Here is a 15,058-nt window from a genome sequence, read left to right on the forward strand (position 1 = left end):
GAAAACACAAGCTTTCGAAAGTTGAAAAGCTGTATCGTTTTGAAACGAAATACTAAAATATAGAGCAATTTCTCCAATTTTAAAATGCCGATTGCGGTTAAAGATTACTCGTGGGACGAAACAGAGACTTTGGTTCATGTGGTAGTCCCGTTAAAAGGTGTCAAAGCCAGTAAAGCGGATATTTTTTCGACGGACGATTATCTGAAAGTGAGTTTATTTTATCAATAATAACATTATTACACGAATTATTTACTATACTACTAGCTACTACTACTACACTAGGGATTCAATCATTTGATCATCATGTATTCACCAGTAGTTGTGATATGATTAAAGCAATAGAAATAGGACAAATTTAGTGTTAAAAAATGAGGTCCTCTTGTCTTGCTTGGGATTAGGTCCTCTTGTCTTGCTTGGGATAATGAAATGGAATTGATTGATTGAATTGAACCATGGAGGAGTTCCTCCATGATTGAACTGATTGAATGAATAGAACTGATTGAAGTGAAGTGAAGTGAATTGAATAAAGTGATTTTGTGAGTCGGCCCTCGAACCTCACATGTGCACCTTCAAGTTCCAGAAGGTTTAAACTAATTCCATATCTATTCTAGACCTGAGGCTGAGGTGCAGGAGCACCAAATAATTGGAATGAACCAAAATTTGTGCCCCTACAACTCGATGTTATTAAATCGTAACCATCCATCCGTCTGACTTTCACTCACTAGACTGGAGAACTACAAAAAAAATGTGCGATTAATCACAAAGAGAGGCAATTTTTTTGTCTTTTTTGAGATACCAGATTTGCCTAGTTTTTACCCTTTTCAAAAATGATGATGGTACACATTGTAAGAACCCAGATTTGATCTTCAATGTGTAATGAATCAGTTTAGAAAAAAATTTGAGAGATTGGCCGACAAAAATTACCTAAAACACACTAGAGACTAGCCAAATTATCAAAGAATCGCAGTGCAGGTCATGAGGTAGTACTGTATGTGATTTTGAACCCTGCCATTGCAGAATCTGGGGATTCTTGACCAAATAGCATAGTGAAACCAAACCGCCGAGTAGGCTGTATCCCCACAATGGGATGAGTGTATTTAACCATTGTCCTACTCGGATGTGATATATTTGGTTGTTGCCAATATATGCCTCTCTTAATATTTATGCATGAGGTACGTCACAATGCTAACCCAAAAGGGGGCTAAGGGCGCAGCCACTGCAAGTGATGGCGAATGTGCGCCCATAGCCTCATTTTGGGTAAGAATTATGACGTCATGCATAAACATTAAGAGAGGCGTTTAGTACCAATACCAATAGTCTAATTTTGTCCAATATTGATATTGACCCCCTTTTTTTCTTCAGGTGAACTTCCCACCTTATTTATTTGAAGTGGTTTTATTTGAGGGAGTTGACGACAGCAAGAGTGCGGCACAAGTTGGCGATGGTGTCATTACCTTCACCCTACAGAAGAAGGAAGCCGGGCTGTGGAACCGTCTCATTTCCATTAATTCTGGTAAAGCAATATTTTATATTAATGTGGACTTTGATATTAAGCAGTTGTTCCAAGGATGTGCTCCTACTCACGAGTATGACCCATATAGTTGTAACTGCTGCACCCTATTTTACACTGTACATGTAGCTCTTTAAATCAGGACTGTGCAAGTCTTGCGCATATTCAAATTTCCTGAACCAAATTGTCCTGACTGAGCGGATGAGAGCACCCGACTCAGACTCTGGTGTTTCTCTTCACCAGAGTGTGGGTTTAACTCCCAGTCGTGACACTTGTGTCTAAAGCAATCACACTTTGCTGCATCCTACAGCATGTTCAGATGTGTTATAAAGCAGTTTGAGTAATCCATGTTATTGTAAAGAGTAGGAGTTCGCCACAATGTTCCTGGTTTGATCATAGCAGCATATTGCGCCACAGCACCATGTAAAACACTTTTAAAAAAAACATGCAAACCCTGTGGTGTCACATGCAGTAAACTCATGCACAAGAATACAATCAGTCAATGAAAACAAAAAAGTCCAGTTTCATGAGCGTCCAAGATGTTTCAAGACTTACTGATACATACATGTACGGCAGAAAGACATGTGTCTGCGAATATTTTCTTAATATTTTCTTTGTGAACAAAATATATTTTGAGCAAAATGTCACTTCCTGAAATGGAGAATGATCTTCAGACTTACATAAGTAATTAACATGTATTTTTTATTCACACACTCTACATTATTTTTTACTTTGTCCAGATGACAAGGAGTTGATGAAGAGCAAGAGGCAGGCAGCCATCGATGCAGCTCACAAGAAAGCTCAGGAGGAGACGAGGCGAAAGGCTGCTGAGAAACAAGGGAGAGATAGGCTGGCTCTCAAGGAGCAAATGAGGGTATGATATGATGAAAATAATGTATGATTGCGAGCCAGCTCAATCCTTGGACCTACAGTCTCGGCCATAATTCTGAGCAAGGCTCCACATACACATGTTGGCATCAGCCTACTGGCTGTTTTATTTCGGTAGTAATATCAAAAAGAAAAAGTAGGGAGTAGTCTCTGAAAAAGCAGTTTACAAAGTTTCCTTAAAAACGCCGGACACCTTTTGGGTAACTGTCACAGATCAGTCTTGTCACTTGTTTGGAGTGTCATGGCCTAGCGGTTAAGAGCACCGGATTCAAGCTCTGGTGTTCGATCAACAGAGTGTGGGTTTGAATCCCGGTCGTGACACTTGCTACAAACAAGTTGGGGAGGTAGTGCTTTCTACCAGCCAGGATTCTGATTAATGATACCCAAGCCTACATCTATGAGTAGGTGGCAACGGCCCCTTGAAGGACAAAAAATTGTAGCCCATACCTAGAAGTGGCCTTGTGTGTCTGGCGAATTACATAAGATAAAAATAAAACTTTACTTTTTTGGCTGAGAATCCCCCCTCTCTGTTGTTCATGTTTTAGTTGGAGGAGGAAGAGAGAAGTCGAGTTGAAGGAGTGAAGGAATCAGAGAGACAGAAAGCCACCAGCGATTTTGAAGAATGGAAATTGAAGGAGCTTGCAGCCGAGAAGCAATTGCAGATGGAAGAAGAAGAAACAATAAAGTCAAGCCCAAGAATTATGTCAGGTACAAATTCTTCAAAGTCAAAAGATTTGAAATGTGATTGGTGATGATTCACAATAACTGTGACCAATGCTTATCTGGAAAGCTTAAGCCATATCTGAATTGGCAGCTACAGCTATGCCTGTTTCTAAGGGTGTTTCTTAACATAAGGACGGACTAAACTCTTAGAGTTATATATAAGAACGAAGGGGGCGCACTGGTGAGGCTTCTTGCACAAATGCGACGGGACCGCAAGGAGACATGCGCGCCATTCTGCACACCCTTTGAATATGAAGAGTACGTTGGAGTTTGTGTTTATTGAACGTGAACGCAATGCTGTTTTGGCAACTTACAAAATGGCCGCACAAACACACGCTAAGCAATGTCCGTTTGTCTCAACTTCGCGCATATGGGGCCCGTATATAGGCCAGTGCGCCCTCTAGATCTTATATATAACTCTAAGACTAAACTTCAACGCTTGATGATGTGGGAATCTAGCCACAGCTGTGGTCACTAATTTGGAAGCGACCTTACTAAGGCCACATAAAAATAAAAAATTGTTGGATCGTCTTTTTATTTTTGCAGATGGGGGAGGGAGGGAGGGTTTTTTTTTGTTTTGTTTTTTAAAGTTTTGTTGACATGCCAAATATGAAATCAAGAATAAAGAAATCGACACAATCACTATAAAACAAAGGGTTTGTGTGTTTTTGATGTCTTCAATAGTTTCGTTAAACATATTTAACTCCTTGATGACATTTTCTGTAAACTTTTTCAAACAACTAAGCAGTGGTAAGCACAGTGTAGCCCAAGTTAATATTTGAAGAATTTTTCTTGATTTGTCAACATGCCAACATGAATAAAAACCTTCTTTAAACATCTTTTCAAACCCGTACAATTTGAAAAAAATATCAGCTAAAAAATCTGGGCAATAAAAGTATAAAGAGATATCCAGCCATGGGAAAAAAAAAAGAACACAATGTCAGACCATGACCTCAGCACCAGTCCTTCACACTACTGCACAACATTTCTGCCACGCCTAGTATTCTGCTTTTTCAACCATTTTTTGACCGAAAGTATCATTGAAAATGTTGTTTTTTATTATTTAAAAAAATGGGGTCGGGGGGGGGGGGTTTGATTTGTTTGGCGGGGACGATCAACAATTTTTTTTTTTATGTGGCCTTACATGTAACATCCTCCTTGTCGTGGATCATTATTCAGCTGGTTGAGCAAAGATTTGAAACCATTATAAACTACACAGTTTCTGTGTGATGGCATAGAGAACATACCCTGTACTATGTGCGTGAATTTACCACATAATCATCATATATTGCAGAATGGCATAGTTTTATCTGTCATTCACAAATATCTGGGACAGTTTCCATTCTAATTGGAATTATTATTCCAATTCTTATTGGATTATTTACTTTCTTAACGTTGCCTATTTTTATTAACTTCATCAAGTCTACCTGGTGTTATACAATTTAGATGCAGCTGATATATTTGATACAGAAGATGTGGAACAAGCTCCTGTCATTTTAAATACAAGTGAGTAAATTGAACCATAACCTTTTGCACCTGGCTGCCAACAAACATTATGCAGTCGTGGGTTCCAATCCCACCCGAGTAACATGCCTGTGATATTTTTTCACAGGACTCGTGGAAAGTACTGAATATACAGTGTTAACACACATCGGTGTAGGGGTAAAAACCAAAATTAATATTCTTTATACCGATGCAGATTTAACATCTATTATAAAGTAGAATATAAAGTAAGACTATTCTCTAAAGAAAAAAAATCCACACTTGACAAGTAGACAGACACACATGATGTTCAGGTATTACTGCAATTATATCCAGTGTATTTGTATTAACCCTTTCACATCGGTATTAAACAAAAAAATACTGTGATGTGCCCCTCCTCTGAGGTATTTTTTTAATTTTTTATTTTTACTTTTTGGAGCTTCTTGAGTAATTGTTTTCCTTTGAAAATAAAGTTCACAATGAAACCCTGACTTGACAAAGGAAAATAAACAGAGGTTCTCATAATTAGCACAGGGATACGAAATTGTCTTGGGATAAAATTGAGTGGGCTCTCACTGGGTGCATTCGTTTAGCTTCCCTGGGTCGACCCCGGTGTGTGACATTTATTTTTCCAGGACGAAGGGGGGTAATTATCTGCACAGATTAATTATCTTCCCTGGAAAGAAAAAACTTCACACACCAGGGTCGACCCAGAGAAGCTAAACGAATGCACCCACTGCGGTTCACAGAACCTCAGCCATGAGTCACAGCCCAAAAACTGTTATTCTATCTGGAATCTGTGAATGTTGTCCTGTTGTTGTAAAAATGTGGCACATAAAAATGTAGTGGCTACCGCCATTATTTATCATAGTATGGATTAATGGGAAGCAAGTTTTGAGATTCCAGCAAACCATAGCAGGGCCCAATTTCATAGAGCTGCTAAGCACAAAAATTTGCTTAGCATGAAATTTCTTCCTTGTTTAAAAGAGGATTACTAACCAAATTTCCACGTGATTTTCAGGATAAGCAAACTACAGCTGAATACCAGTAACACACTGAAAGATAATGTTCATGTTTTTCAACAACTTTTATAATAAATTGAATTGAATTGGTTCCAAAACCCAAAGGTATACATTCCTTTAAATTTAACACATCACGGTTGATCGTTTAGCTTTGGTTTCCCTTACAACTTTGTAGGACAAGGAAACAACTCCAAGCTGACATCAGGGGAGGGCGTACCACCACCCAGGTCATCAGCCAGCATTCAGGTCACCTTCACACCCAGGGTCTTCCCAACCCCTCTCAGAGAATCCAAAGTGGAAGCAGAAGAAGAGGTAGGGTTTTGTTTTAAAAAGGGAATAAAAGGGTAGCGACTTCTTAAACGGCAATTTAAAGCCGGCTGGGTCATTGCCGTGTGATAAAGGCCCGAGCCGAAGGCGTGGGCCTTTATTGCATGGCAATGACCCTGCCGGTTTTAAACAGCCAATCAATAACGAGTCACTACTCTTATTCCCATCGATAAATGCCTTTTGGGTTAAAAGGTGTAATAATGTAAGAAACTCTATAAAACTTATTCGTTTTCGATGTGCTTGAGCTCTGTACATACGTGTGTTGCATTGTTATGACTGAGACGACAGTTTCCGGATCCATTCGTGCGCGTATAGTCTTGGTGCAAGACATTCTCGGTTTTCTTTCACACATAGCATGCCCAACTCACCGACAGCGCCCGCATCACCCGTAACAAGAAAAGTCTTGCACCAATACAAGCGCATAGTATCCAAAAACAACCCGTTATAAACAGAGCTTCAGCTGGTCATTATCAACCGTTTAAACACCCCCACGTGACGCGCTCTCCACCAATAGAAGTAGCGAAACTGTCTGAGGTATTTATGAATAAATAGTAATTATGGCCATATGTAAGTGATGCAATCAAGCGACCCAGGTTATTATTATTTTTTGTACATTTGAAAAGAGCATCTATGCTTTAAAACCGTTAAAACCCCATTTTGAAACCATCTTGGTTCAAAAGTTTCGAAAGTAGAAACACCAAGAGTCGGATAAAATACAATTGAGAACAAGGATTTAGAATCGAGTTGAAAAAACATCTGCACATTTTCTTTAACCCAGTTTGAATTGTGTTTTCTTTTAATCACGAAGGAAGTTGCCAATATAAAGTAAAATATATTTTGCCATTTAAATATAATAACAAAACATTGTGAGAAATGGCTCCCTCCTGAGGTAATATCTCACTCACATATAAAAGATTTTAACTGAAGGCTTTTAATATGCATATTGAAGCACACAAACTTGTGCAAGAAGGTTGTTTTTTATTCTCTTGCAACTTTGATGACCAAATGAGTCAAAATATTCACAGATTTGTTAATTTATGCATTTGTTGAGATACACCAAGTGAGAATACTGGTCTTTGACAATTACCAAAGGTGTCCAGTGCCCTTTAAGCATTACTTACGTATTTGTACACAAGTATTGCATTTCCCTTTATACCTACGTATGTACATGTAATTTGTTGTTTTCAGTGGTTAAGAAAGCAAGCAGAGGCAAGACGGATACCAGAGATCGATGACCCAGACTTAAGTGAAGAAGAGAAAAATCCTGTCTGGCTCAAAGACAAAGGAGAGTAAGTTAAACCCATCTTTATAGTGCTGTTGTCAAGGCCCCGGTTTTCACCGTCAAAGCCCCTGTTTTCAAAGTCAAGGCCGCTGTTTTCAGAGTTAAAGCCCCTGTTTTCAGAGTCAAGGCCTCTGTTTTCAGAGTTAAAGCCCCTGTTTTCAGAGTCAAGGCCTCTGTTTTCAGAGTCAAGGCCTCTGTTTTCAGAGTTAAGGCCTCTCTTGTCAGAGTTTAAGTCTCTGTTTTCAAAGCCTTAAGTCCAATTCCATTTCCCTATTGTCCAATTCAGAATCTTAATCTATGTCTGTGTCCAATTCAGAGTCTTAAGTCTCGGTTAGAATCCCTGACCTCTGTTTTCCAAGTCCGTGCCCAAGTCTGGGTTGTCTGAGTAAGAGACATGCATACAGAAATTTGCCGATAACTGACATTATTTTCAAGCAACTGATGTCTAAAGTAATGTAAAATTTCATGTCGGTTAATTCTCTTAAATCATCCAAAACTCGCTCAAAGCACACCGCTTGGCTTTAATTTAATGCTTGATGTATTTCTTTGTGTTTGTTATCCTCCACAGCGGTTTCTTCAAGTCAGGGAACTACCTAGCGGCCGTTAACGCGTACAACCTGGCCGCAAGACTAGACAGTAAAATGCATGCGTATCCTTTTAAATGCTGTGACCAACGCACAAGGATCTTTTGAAGTCAAGTCGCTTTGAAGTTCCCCTGCCTCAAAAACGATCAGGGGGGACAACGAGAAAAAAACTCAGCTGAATACAGTGTCTACTTTACTGGTTGCGTATATCTGACTGCAGCATCTGTGAACGGACACTAACCCACGTTTTTCAGATTGAAATATTATTTGATTTCCAATCAATGGATCCATTTCAGACGAAATATATTCATGGGATGCTTACTACCACTACCATTTTTATAACAAGTAATGTTTCAGAACTTTATCCAGCGATCATTACTAAAATACAACCCTACCCTTTAAGATTAGATACACTTTTTGTATGAAGAGGATTTTGTGCCAAAAGACAAAATGGTGTCCATATTTTCCTTAACTGTTCTTGTAGCGTGTATTCCAACAGGGCAACTTGTCATCTGAAATTGAGGAATTTCATAAAGTGTATTGAAGATTGTTCAAAGGTAAACCTTTTATTTTCATTTGGTTTTTAAAGGCAATGGACACTATTGCTAATTACTCAAAATAATTATTGGCATAAAACCTTTCTTGGTGACGAGTAATGGGGAGAGGTTGATGGCATAAAACATTGTGAGAAACGGCTCCCTTTAAAGTGCCATAGTTTTCGACAAAGAAGTAATTTTCCACAAATTTGATTTCAAGACCTCAGATTTCTTGAGGTCTCGAAATCAACCATCTAAACGCACACAACTTCGTGTGACAAGGGTTATTTTTCTTTCATTATTATCTCGCAACTTCGATGACCGATTGAGCTCAAATTTTCACAGGTTTGTTATTTGATGCATATGTTGAGATACACCAACTGTAAAGGCTAGTCTTTGACAATTACCAATAGTGTCCACGGCCTTTAGGTTCGATGTCGTCACGTTTAAAATTTTGCTTCGACAGCCATTTTAGTGTGAAGTAAGACACTTACAAATTAGCCCCACTTTTATGGTGACTGTATCTATTGCAAATTGAGTGCATCGCAAAATAATTTACTCTTGGTACCCCCTAAAGATCAATCATAACATGTGTATTGAAAGTAATTCATTCGGTTTTTCTTTTCCTTTTTTCTTTAGGCATTGGATCTGCTAACACCCCCAGTAGATGCAAACGCCAAGTCCAGATTAAGAGCTCATGTCAAACGAGGCACAGCATTCTGTGAACTGGAACTGTACATTCAAGGTATTACAACAATTTATGGGTGTTGGGCCGAGCGGATAAGAGCTTCGAACTCAAGCTCTGGTGTTTGTGTTCAGCAGAGTGTGGGTTTGAGTCCCAGTCCTGACACTTGCGTCCCTGACCTTGTTCCAAATGAAACATGCAGGCTTGAAGTTAAGGAGCACTTTTGTGTCTCAAGCAAGCTATTAGCCACAAAATGATTTTCCATCCAATTACTGGTCACAGGCAATGGTGGTTAACTTAGCAGTTATCTTTCCTATTGAGCTAACAATTTAGGATATTTTGTTTCATTTTTACCAGGTTTACAAGATTATGAAGCAGGACTTAAACTTGACCCTAAGAACGAACAGCTCAAAGCAGACTCGGACAGGATTCGAACCATCATCCAGAGCACTGTGGACTGAAGCAACAAACATCTGGCACTTGGGGTACTTCACTTTGATTATTATCATGCCTTGCATTTTTAAATAGTTTGAGTTGAATTAATGACCAATTGTGGGAGCAGGATTTGAACCTGCAACCTCCAGAATCATCATCATCATCATCGGTCGACTGCACAGCAGGCGGACACAAGCTTTTCCCATTCTCTCCTGTCTTGTGCTATTCTCCGGATCTCAAGCGGGGAGAGCAGAAAATCCGGGGAGACTAATCTTCCAACGTACTCAGGGTACAGCAGGCGCTGACGACCTTGTTTGCGCCGGCCATGCGATGAGGAGTAGCCGGCCATGCGATGAGACGCGAGTGGCTCGTTGGTGGGTTTCCGCAGGATGTGCCCGACCCATCTGAATTGTCGTTTTTGGATGGTCTGAGTTAATACACTTTGGTGGCTGAGGTTGTACAATGTGGTGTTAGAATAAACCTGTACAGAATCATTAAATAAATTTAAATATTCATTTTGGTTTGACCCATATCTATTAAAGGCACTGGACACTATTGGTATTTACTCAAAACAATTGTTAGCGTAAAAACTTACTTGGTGACGAGTAATGCAGAGCTGTTGATAGTATAAAACATTGTGAGAAACGGCTCCCTCTGAAGTAACGTAGTTTTCGAGAAAGAAGTAATTTTCCACGAATTTGATTTTGAGACCTCAGAATTAGATTTTGAGGTCCTGAGATCAAGCATTCGAAAGCACACAACTTCGTGTGACAAGGGTGTTTTATCTTCCATTATTATCTCGCAACTTCGACGACCAATTGAGTTCAAATTCTCACAGGTTTGTTATTTTGTGCATATGTTGAGGTACTGTGAGATAAGTGAGTAGAGATAAGTGGGAAGACTGGTCTTTGACAATTACCAAAGGTGTCCAGTGCCTTCAAAACTAAAATAAATAAACAAAACTTCATGAAATAATCAGACAATAAAAAACGCTGTATCAGTTCAATACGATTGCAACAATTTATTTCAAGCAAATCTAGTGCATTACAAAGTGTACAGCCAAGCTTATAAAACGGCACAAGCATTTTAAAACTATTTTGTTATTAACATTTAATTAATAAACTTAATGTGAACTGTGCTGATGTGCAATCGTTAACATTTTTAAATTTGAAATTTAAACCATTTACCGGTAGAGACCATAGCAGACTGCAAACCACTGTAACACCTGACCTACTTCCACTCAACCAAAAGGTCAAAGCAAAGGTCATGACCTGAATTGACCTTTTCCAATGCCAATGTTTGCTGTGTTAACAACATACAGTATCTATGCTTCCAAAACAACATTTCTGTCATGAAATGTTTTGAGACGCTTATTACAAGAAGAAAATAAATTCAAAAAATCAACAATACAGTTTGGGCGTATGGTGATGATTATACAGAAATGAATGGTCTCTTAACGGTTACCCAATTCTTGAAGCCTTGTCTTCCTTTTAAGCAAAACATTTTTGGGAAAAGTGAACACTACATGTACATCTGTACAGAGGTAACGCACCAGGACAAACAAAATTCATAATCTCATAGATTTTACAAAAATACAATCCTTTTTTTTTTCGTGATTTATTTATTCTCCTTGACCCAAAAAATACACTCCATTTGTTTTGACATTGTTCACTAAAAACTGTTATTCTACAAAAAAAATCACACATTTTACAAATAAGTTTCAAAGGCTTGTATGTCTTCAAAGAGTGTAGATATTTTATCATTGGTAAGATAATTAAATTTTCTTACAGCCCAGGTTTCCATTGATGTAAGTTTTACTTTCTCAATGTGCTCCCTTCATAAAAATAAATATCGAAAATTGAGAGAGAGATAGCCTACATTTCTCATGAGCTACAGTACTTGCAGTTCATTATAAGTTATCACATAAGCGCGAGTGGAATATGGAAAAACATAGCGCCTCTGTGTCCCATATCCAACGAGGACGAAGCAGAGGCGCTATATTTTTTCGAATTGTTCTTCCAGTCTCACTTGGAACGTGCAAAATTTGAAATTTCAGGGCGTTATTTCACGCGCACAAAGTTTAGAATGTAATTTTTGCACTGTCCGTATACGGAGCGTGACAAAATGACATTTCACAATATGCACTGTGTAATAAAAAAAGAGGAAGTAGGATGTAAAACAGAGGTCGTACCATATATGTTTTTATCCCCCTAGTAGTTCAACCATCTGATTGGTGGATTAGCGCGTACTGGAAGATAATAGGCATTGTACAACAGTAGCAAGGTACATGTAGGCCCAATTTCATGGCGATGTTTGACACGGAATTCTGCGTTTGCAATCGCACTTCTTCGCTTACCATGCTTACACTACCAAACCTTGTTCCCATAGGTGATCGATCTCGTGCACCATCTTTGACAATTACCAAAGGTGTTCAGTGTCTTTAAGGTAAGCAGCAAGGCCATGATATTGGGCCCTGGTTAGCTGGTTACCCCCATTACAATCTCCAAAAAAAGAATTCTTTCCTTTTTTGTTTAAACACATGAAATAAGAGCAACTTCTTTTCAAGGAGCATGTCATGTGACATAATCAATAAGCATTCAAATAATAAACTGGTGAGCTGGGACTGGAAAACATTTGCCGTAAAATGTGTTAAAAACAAATGTTACGCTGCATGTTGTTCATTGTTGCTGCAATCCCAGAATTAAATGCTTTTAACTCGTCTCACTCCAACACAAACTATCAGCTGCGAAAAGTGCAAGCAAAAGTATATCAGCCTATTTAAATAAAGCACTACAACAGCATAATTAGCTACTGACACGAATGGGTCATTCCATGTCAAATCATCACCCCTGCAAGGGTAAATCTCACAGATTTTCTGGAAGGGTTAATCTCACAGATTTTCTGTAAACTAATTTGCTAAACGTAATGAGAAAACTGCAACATTCAAATTTGAGTTTTCTGGGTCATGTACTTTGAGAGTTACAGTCTGTTGAATTTTTGACCTGGCATTTTTTCACTGCTTTTTCTCAGAGTTTCAAATGTGAGAAGATGATTTGTTTCTTAAAGGTAGGGTCATAGTTTTTTGTTTTTTTCAACGTAATGCTAATTTATAGGAAAAAACTATAAATGAAGAAACATTATAAGTTGCATGTGAAAATTTCAGCTGAATACAGTGTCTACTGATTGAGAAAACAGCAAAAAAAAATGTAAGGGTACTTTTACCAAGATGTCAAATTCATGTACATGTACGCTCAGAGGTGACAGAGGGTACCAACCGCAACTCTGGCCACAACATTCACGAACGGACACCAACCCTCAGAAAGCTGAGAAAGGATCCATGCATGAATCTTTTCTCATATTCAAATGTTTAAACTGAAATATTTTGCAAACCATGTTACTTCAAAAGAAATTCTTTCTCAAAGGATTATACTTTCAATAGCTGCATTAATACAATAAGTTTTTAGGGTAATTAATTTGTTGGCGTATTTACCAATCTATGACCTAACCTTTAAGTTAAAGCTTTTAAACTTAAAAGAAAAATCAACTGAGCATTAATGATTGTAGCAAATTTTAAGAAAGTCTGTAAGGTTTACCCTTGGAGGTGTGTCAATTTGACACGGAGTGACCCAAATACTGAGTACGTTTGTACATATTTCAGGTTCATACAATTTCATATTTTGTTATCACTGAACCAAGGCATCTAATCAGTACTTCAATCACAGTACTTCAATCAACATATCTACGTTATGGCAAGATTGTCATAGCTCTACAAGACATTGTAAACTTTTGGTCATTTCTCGTATTTGGTGGGATGAGTGCTTTTGACTATTAAATAGCATTGCCGTCTTCTTTTTGACCCAGGTCACCTGACCTGGTGCATATTTTAATGGTAAGCAAATTTTCGTGCTTATACTGTAGCAGAAAAATTTGCTCACAGGTTAGCAGAAAAATTGGGCGGCCATATTGCGCGCACGTTTACCATGGATTTGCATTGTGATGTCATTTATTTTCGTGCAGTAAGCACAGTAAGGTTAGCATGCCTTTTTGTGTGCTTACGGTTAGCATCGCTATGAAATGGAAATCGCACAGTAAGCACAAAATCGACCGCTAAGCAGCGCTATGAAATTGGGCCCTGATTTCATAGAGCTGTTGGAGCAAGCAAATCCCAGCCAACACCTGTTTTGAACGTGAGAGATCATGGGTTCAAATCCCACCCAACACCTGTTTTGAATATGAGAGATCTTTGTTGAAAAGTTCCTTTTTGACGAATTGCCCAATTATTTGCTCGTTCTTGATATCATGTTTTGACAGCTGAAGAGATATTTACCAAAAGCTTACACTGGGCTTGATGTTTTAATCTACATACATTTACATAAATTATCTATGTACAATCATATACATATAATTCCCATTTTAATCTACCCCTATTCTGGAATGTTACTCTTTTATATATTATGTTATTTGTTACATTAATTTGGCATTTTTACATGTTGTAAAAAGGTGTTATTAATAAGCCCATCCCTTCCACTTTGCATACATCCAAACAAAAAAATTCTTAAAATAAATATGAATATTGAATATAATCTTTAGTTGGCTTATTCCAAAAGTTACAGGGAATTCAGCATTTGTGAACAACCGCTTTATATTTAAATTTGTTTGTTGTGCTGTTGCATCATTCTTCTTCACAAGCTTGTCTCTTGAATTTGAAATTGAAAGAAATCTGTACAGAATAACGACCATAGTGCAAACTGGCTTAGCACTATTTCATAAAGCTGACCGAAGAAAAATCTTTCTTTATCAGGAAACAGGTTACCAGCCAAAACACTGTGTAGTAAATTGTTTGAGTCAGGTTGCCTGCTCATTTTTGCTTAGCAGAATAATTTGCTCAGCAGAATTTTCTCCTACTTGCAAAATAGGGCCCTTTAACGATCGACTATGCCATGATGTTTTGAAATGCGTGAGTCATACTTCCCCCACCCCCCACTCCTTCCTTCCTGAAAAATAAATAAATAAAATAAATAAAATACTTAAATACCCACTTGAGATCCGAATTCCATACGATCCCGTTCCCGAACTTCATTCATGACCCCCTATATATCAGCTGCTTAGTCTTCAGTCTCGCCAGCAGGCAATGAACTGGCCAACTGGTCAGGTATATTCTTCAGGTGGTCCGCCCAGTGGTAGTTGTAGGTCACACATGTATCGGAGACGGGCAGAGGCTCATGTTTGGTGTAGTACATCATGTAGAAGTTGCACATCTCATCATTTGTGGTCGGTCTGATTCAATAGAGAAAATAATAAATAGTTGCTTCTTACATGTACATGTTAACATATGTATAACGCTTGTCAGTGTTGTAGCCACGGTGGGCGGTGCTGGGCAGGCCTGTCCAGGACTCTCAATTTTTGCCGAGCACTTTGATTGAGCAAAATACATCGTGCCACCCAGCACAGATTTCAAAATAATGTGAATTCTGAGACACAGCTCAATAATGATAAGGAGCATGAAATCATCACAGCAAAAGAACACAGTCACAAGGCCGATCAACTTATTACATAATAGATGTTAAATTTGCGTCGGTGATAA

At 38.4% G+C, this 15,058-nt stretch overlaps 2 protein-coding genes across 3 annotated transcripts in view; one reads left to right on the top strand and one right to left on the bottom strand.

Annotated features, from left to right (window-relative positions):
* LOC139942228 (dynein axonemal assembly factor 4-like) overlaps positions 1-15,058 on the top strand; it is a 19,377-nt gene continuing 4,319 nt past the window's right edge. Inside the window, exons 1-11 of the mRNA XM_071939018.1 lie at positions 1-207; positions 1,363-1,513; positions 2,251-2,384; positions 2,944-3,106; positions 4,568-4,627; positions 5,801-5,937; positions 7,141-7,241; positions 7,803-7,883; positions 8,303-8,375; positions 8,994-9,099; positions 9,397-9,524. Coding sequence (XP_071795119.1) covers positions 85-207; positions 1,363-1,513; positions 2,251-2,384; positions 2,944-3,106; positions 4,568-4,627; positions 5,801-5,937; positions 7,141-7,241; positions 7,803-7,883; positions 8,303-8,375; positions 8,994-9,099; positions 9,397-9,500 — 1,233 coding nt within the window. The 5' untranslated portion in view covers positions 1-84 and the 3' untranslated portion in view covers positions 9,501-9,524. The remainder of the gene's footprint in view (positions 208-1,362; positions 1,514-2,250; positions 2,385-2,943; positions 3,107-4,567; positions 4,628-5,800; positions 5,938-7,140; positions 7,242-7,802; positions 7,884-8,302; positions 8,376-8,993; positions 9,100-9,396; positions 9,525-15,058) is intronic.
* Positions 9,498-15,058, bottom strand: part of LOC139942229 (peptidylglycine alpha-hydroxylating monooxygenase-like) — a 26,507-nt gene continuing 20,946 nt past the window's right edge. For both annotated transcript variants that reach the window (XM_071939019.1, XM_071939020.1), the window contains one exon: positions 9,498-14,751. In XM_071939019.1, coding sequence (XP_071795120.1) covers positions 14,580-14,751 — 172 coding nt within the window. In that variant the 3' untranslated portion in view covers positions 9,498-14,579. The remainder of the gene's footprint in view (positions 14,752-15,058) is intronic.

Source organism: Asterias amurensis, chromosome 9 (genome assembly GCF_032118995.1).
Source record: "Asterias amurensis chromosome 9, ASM3211899v1".
Classification (NCBI taxonomy): Eukaryota; Metazoa; Echinodermata; class Asteroidea; order Forcipulatida; family Asteriidae; genus Asterias; species Asterias amurensis.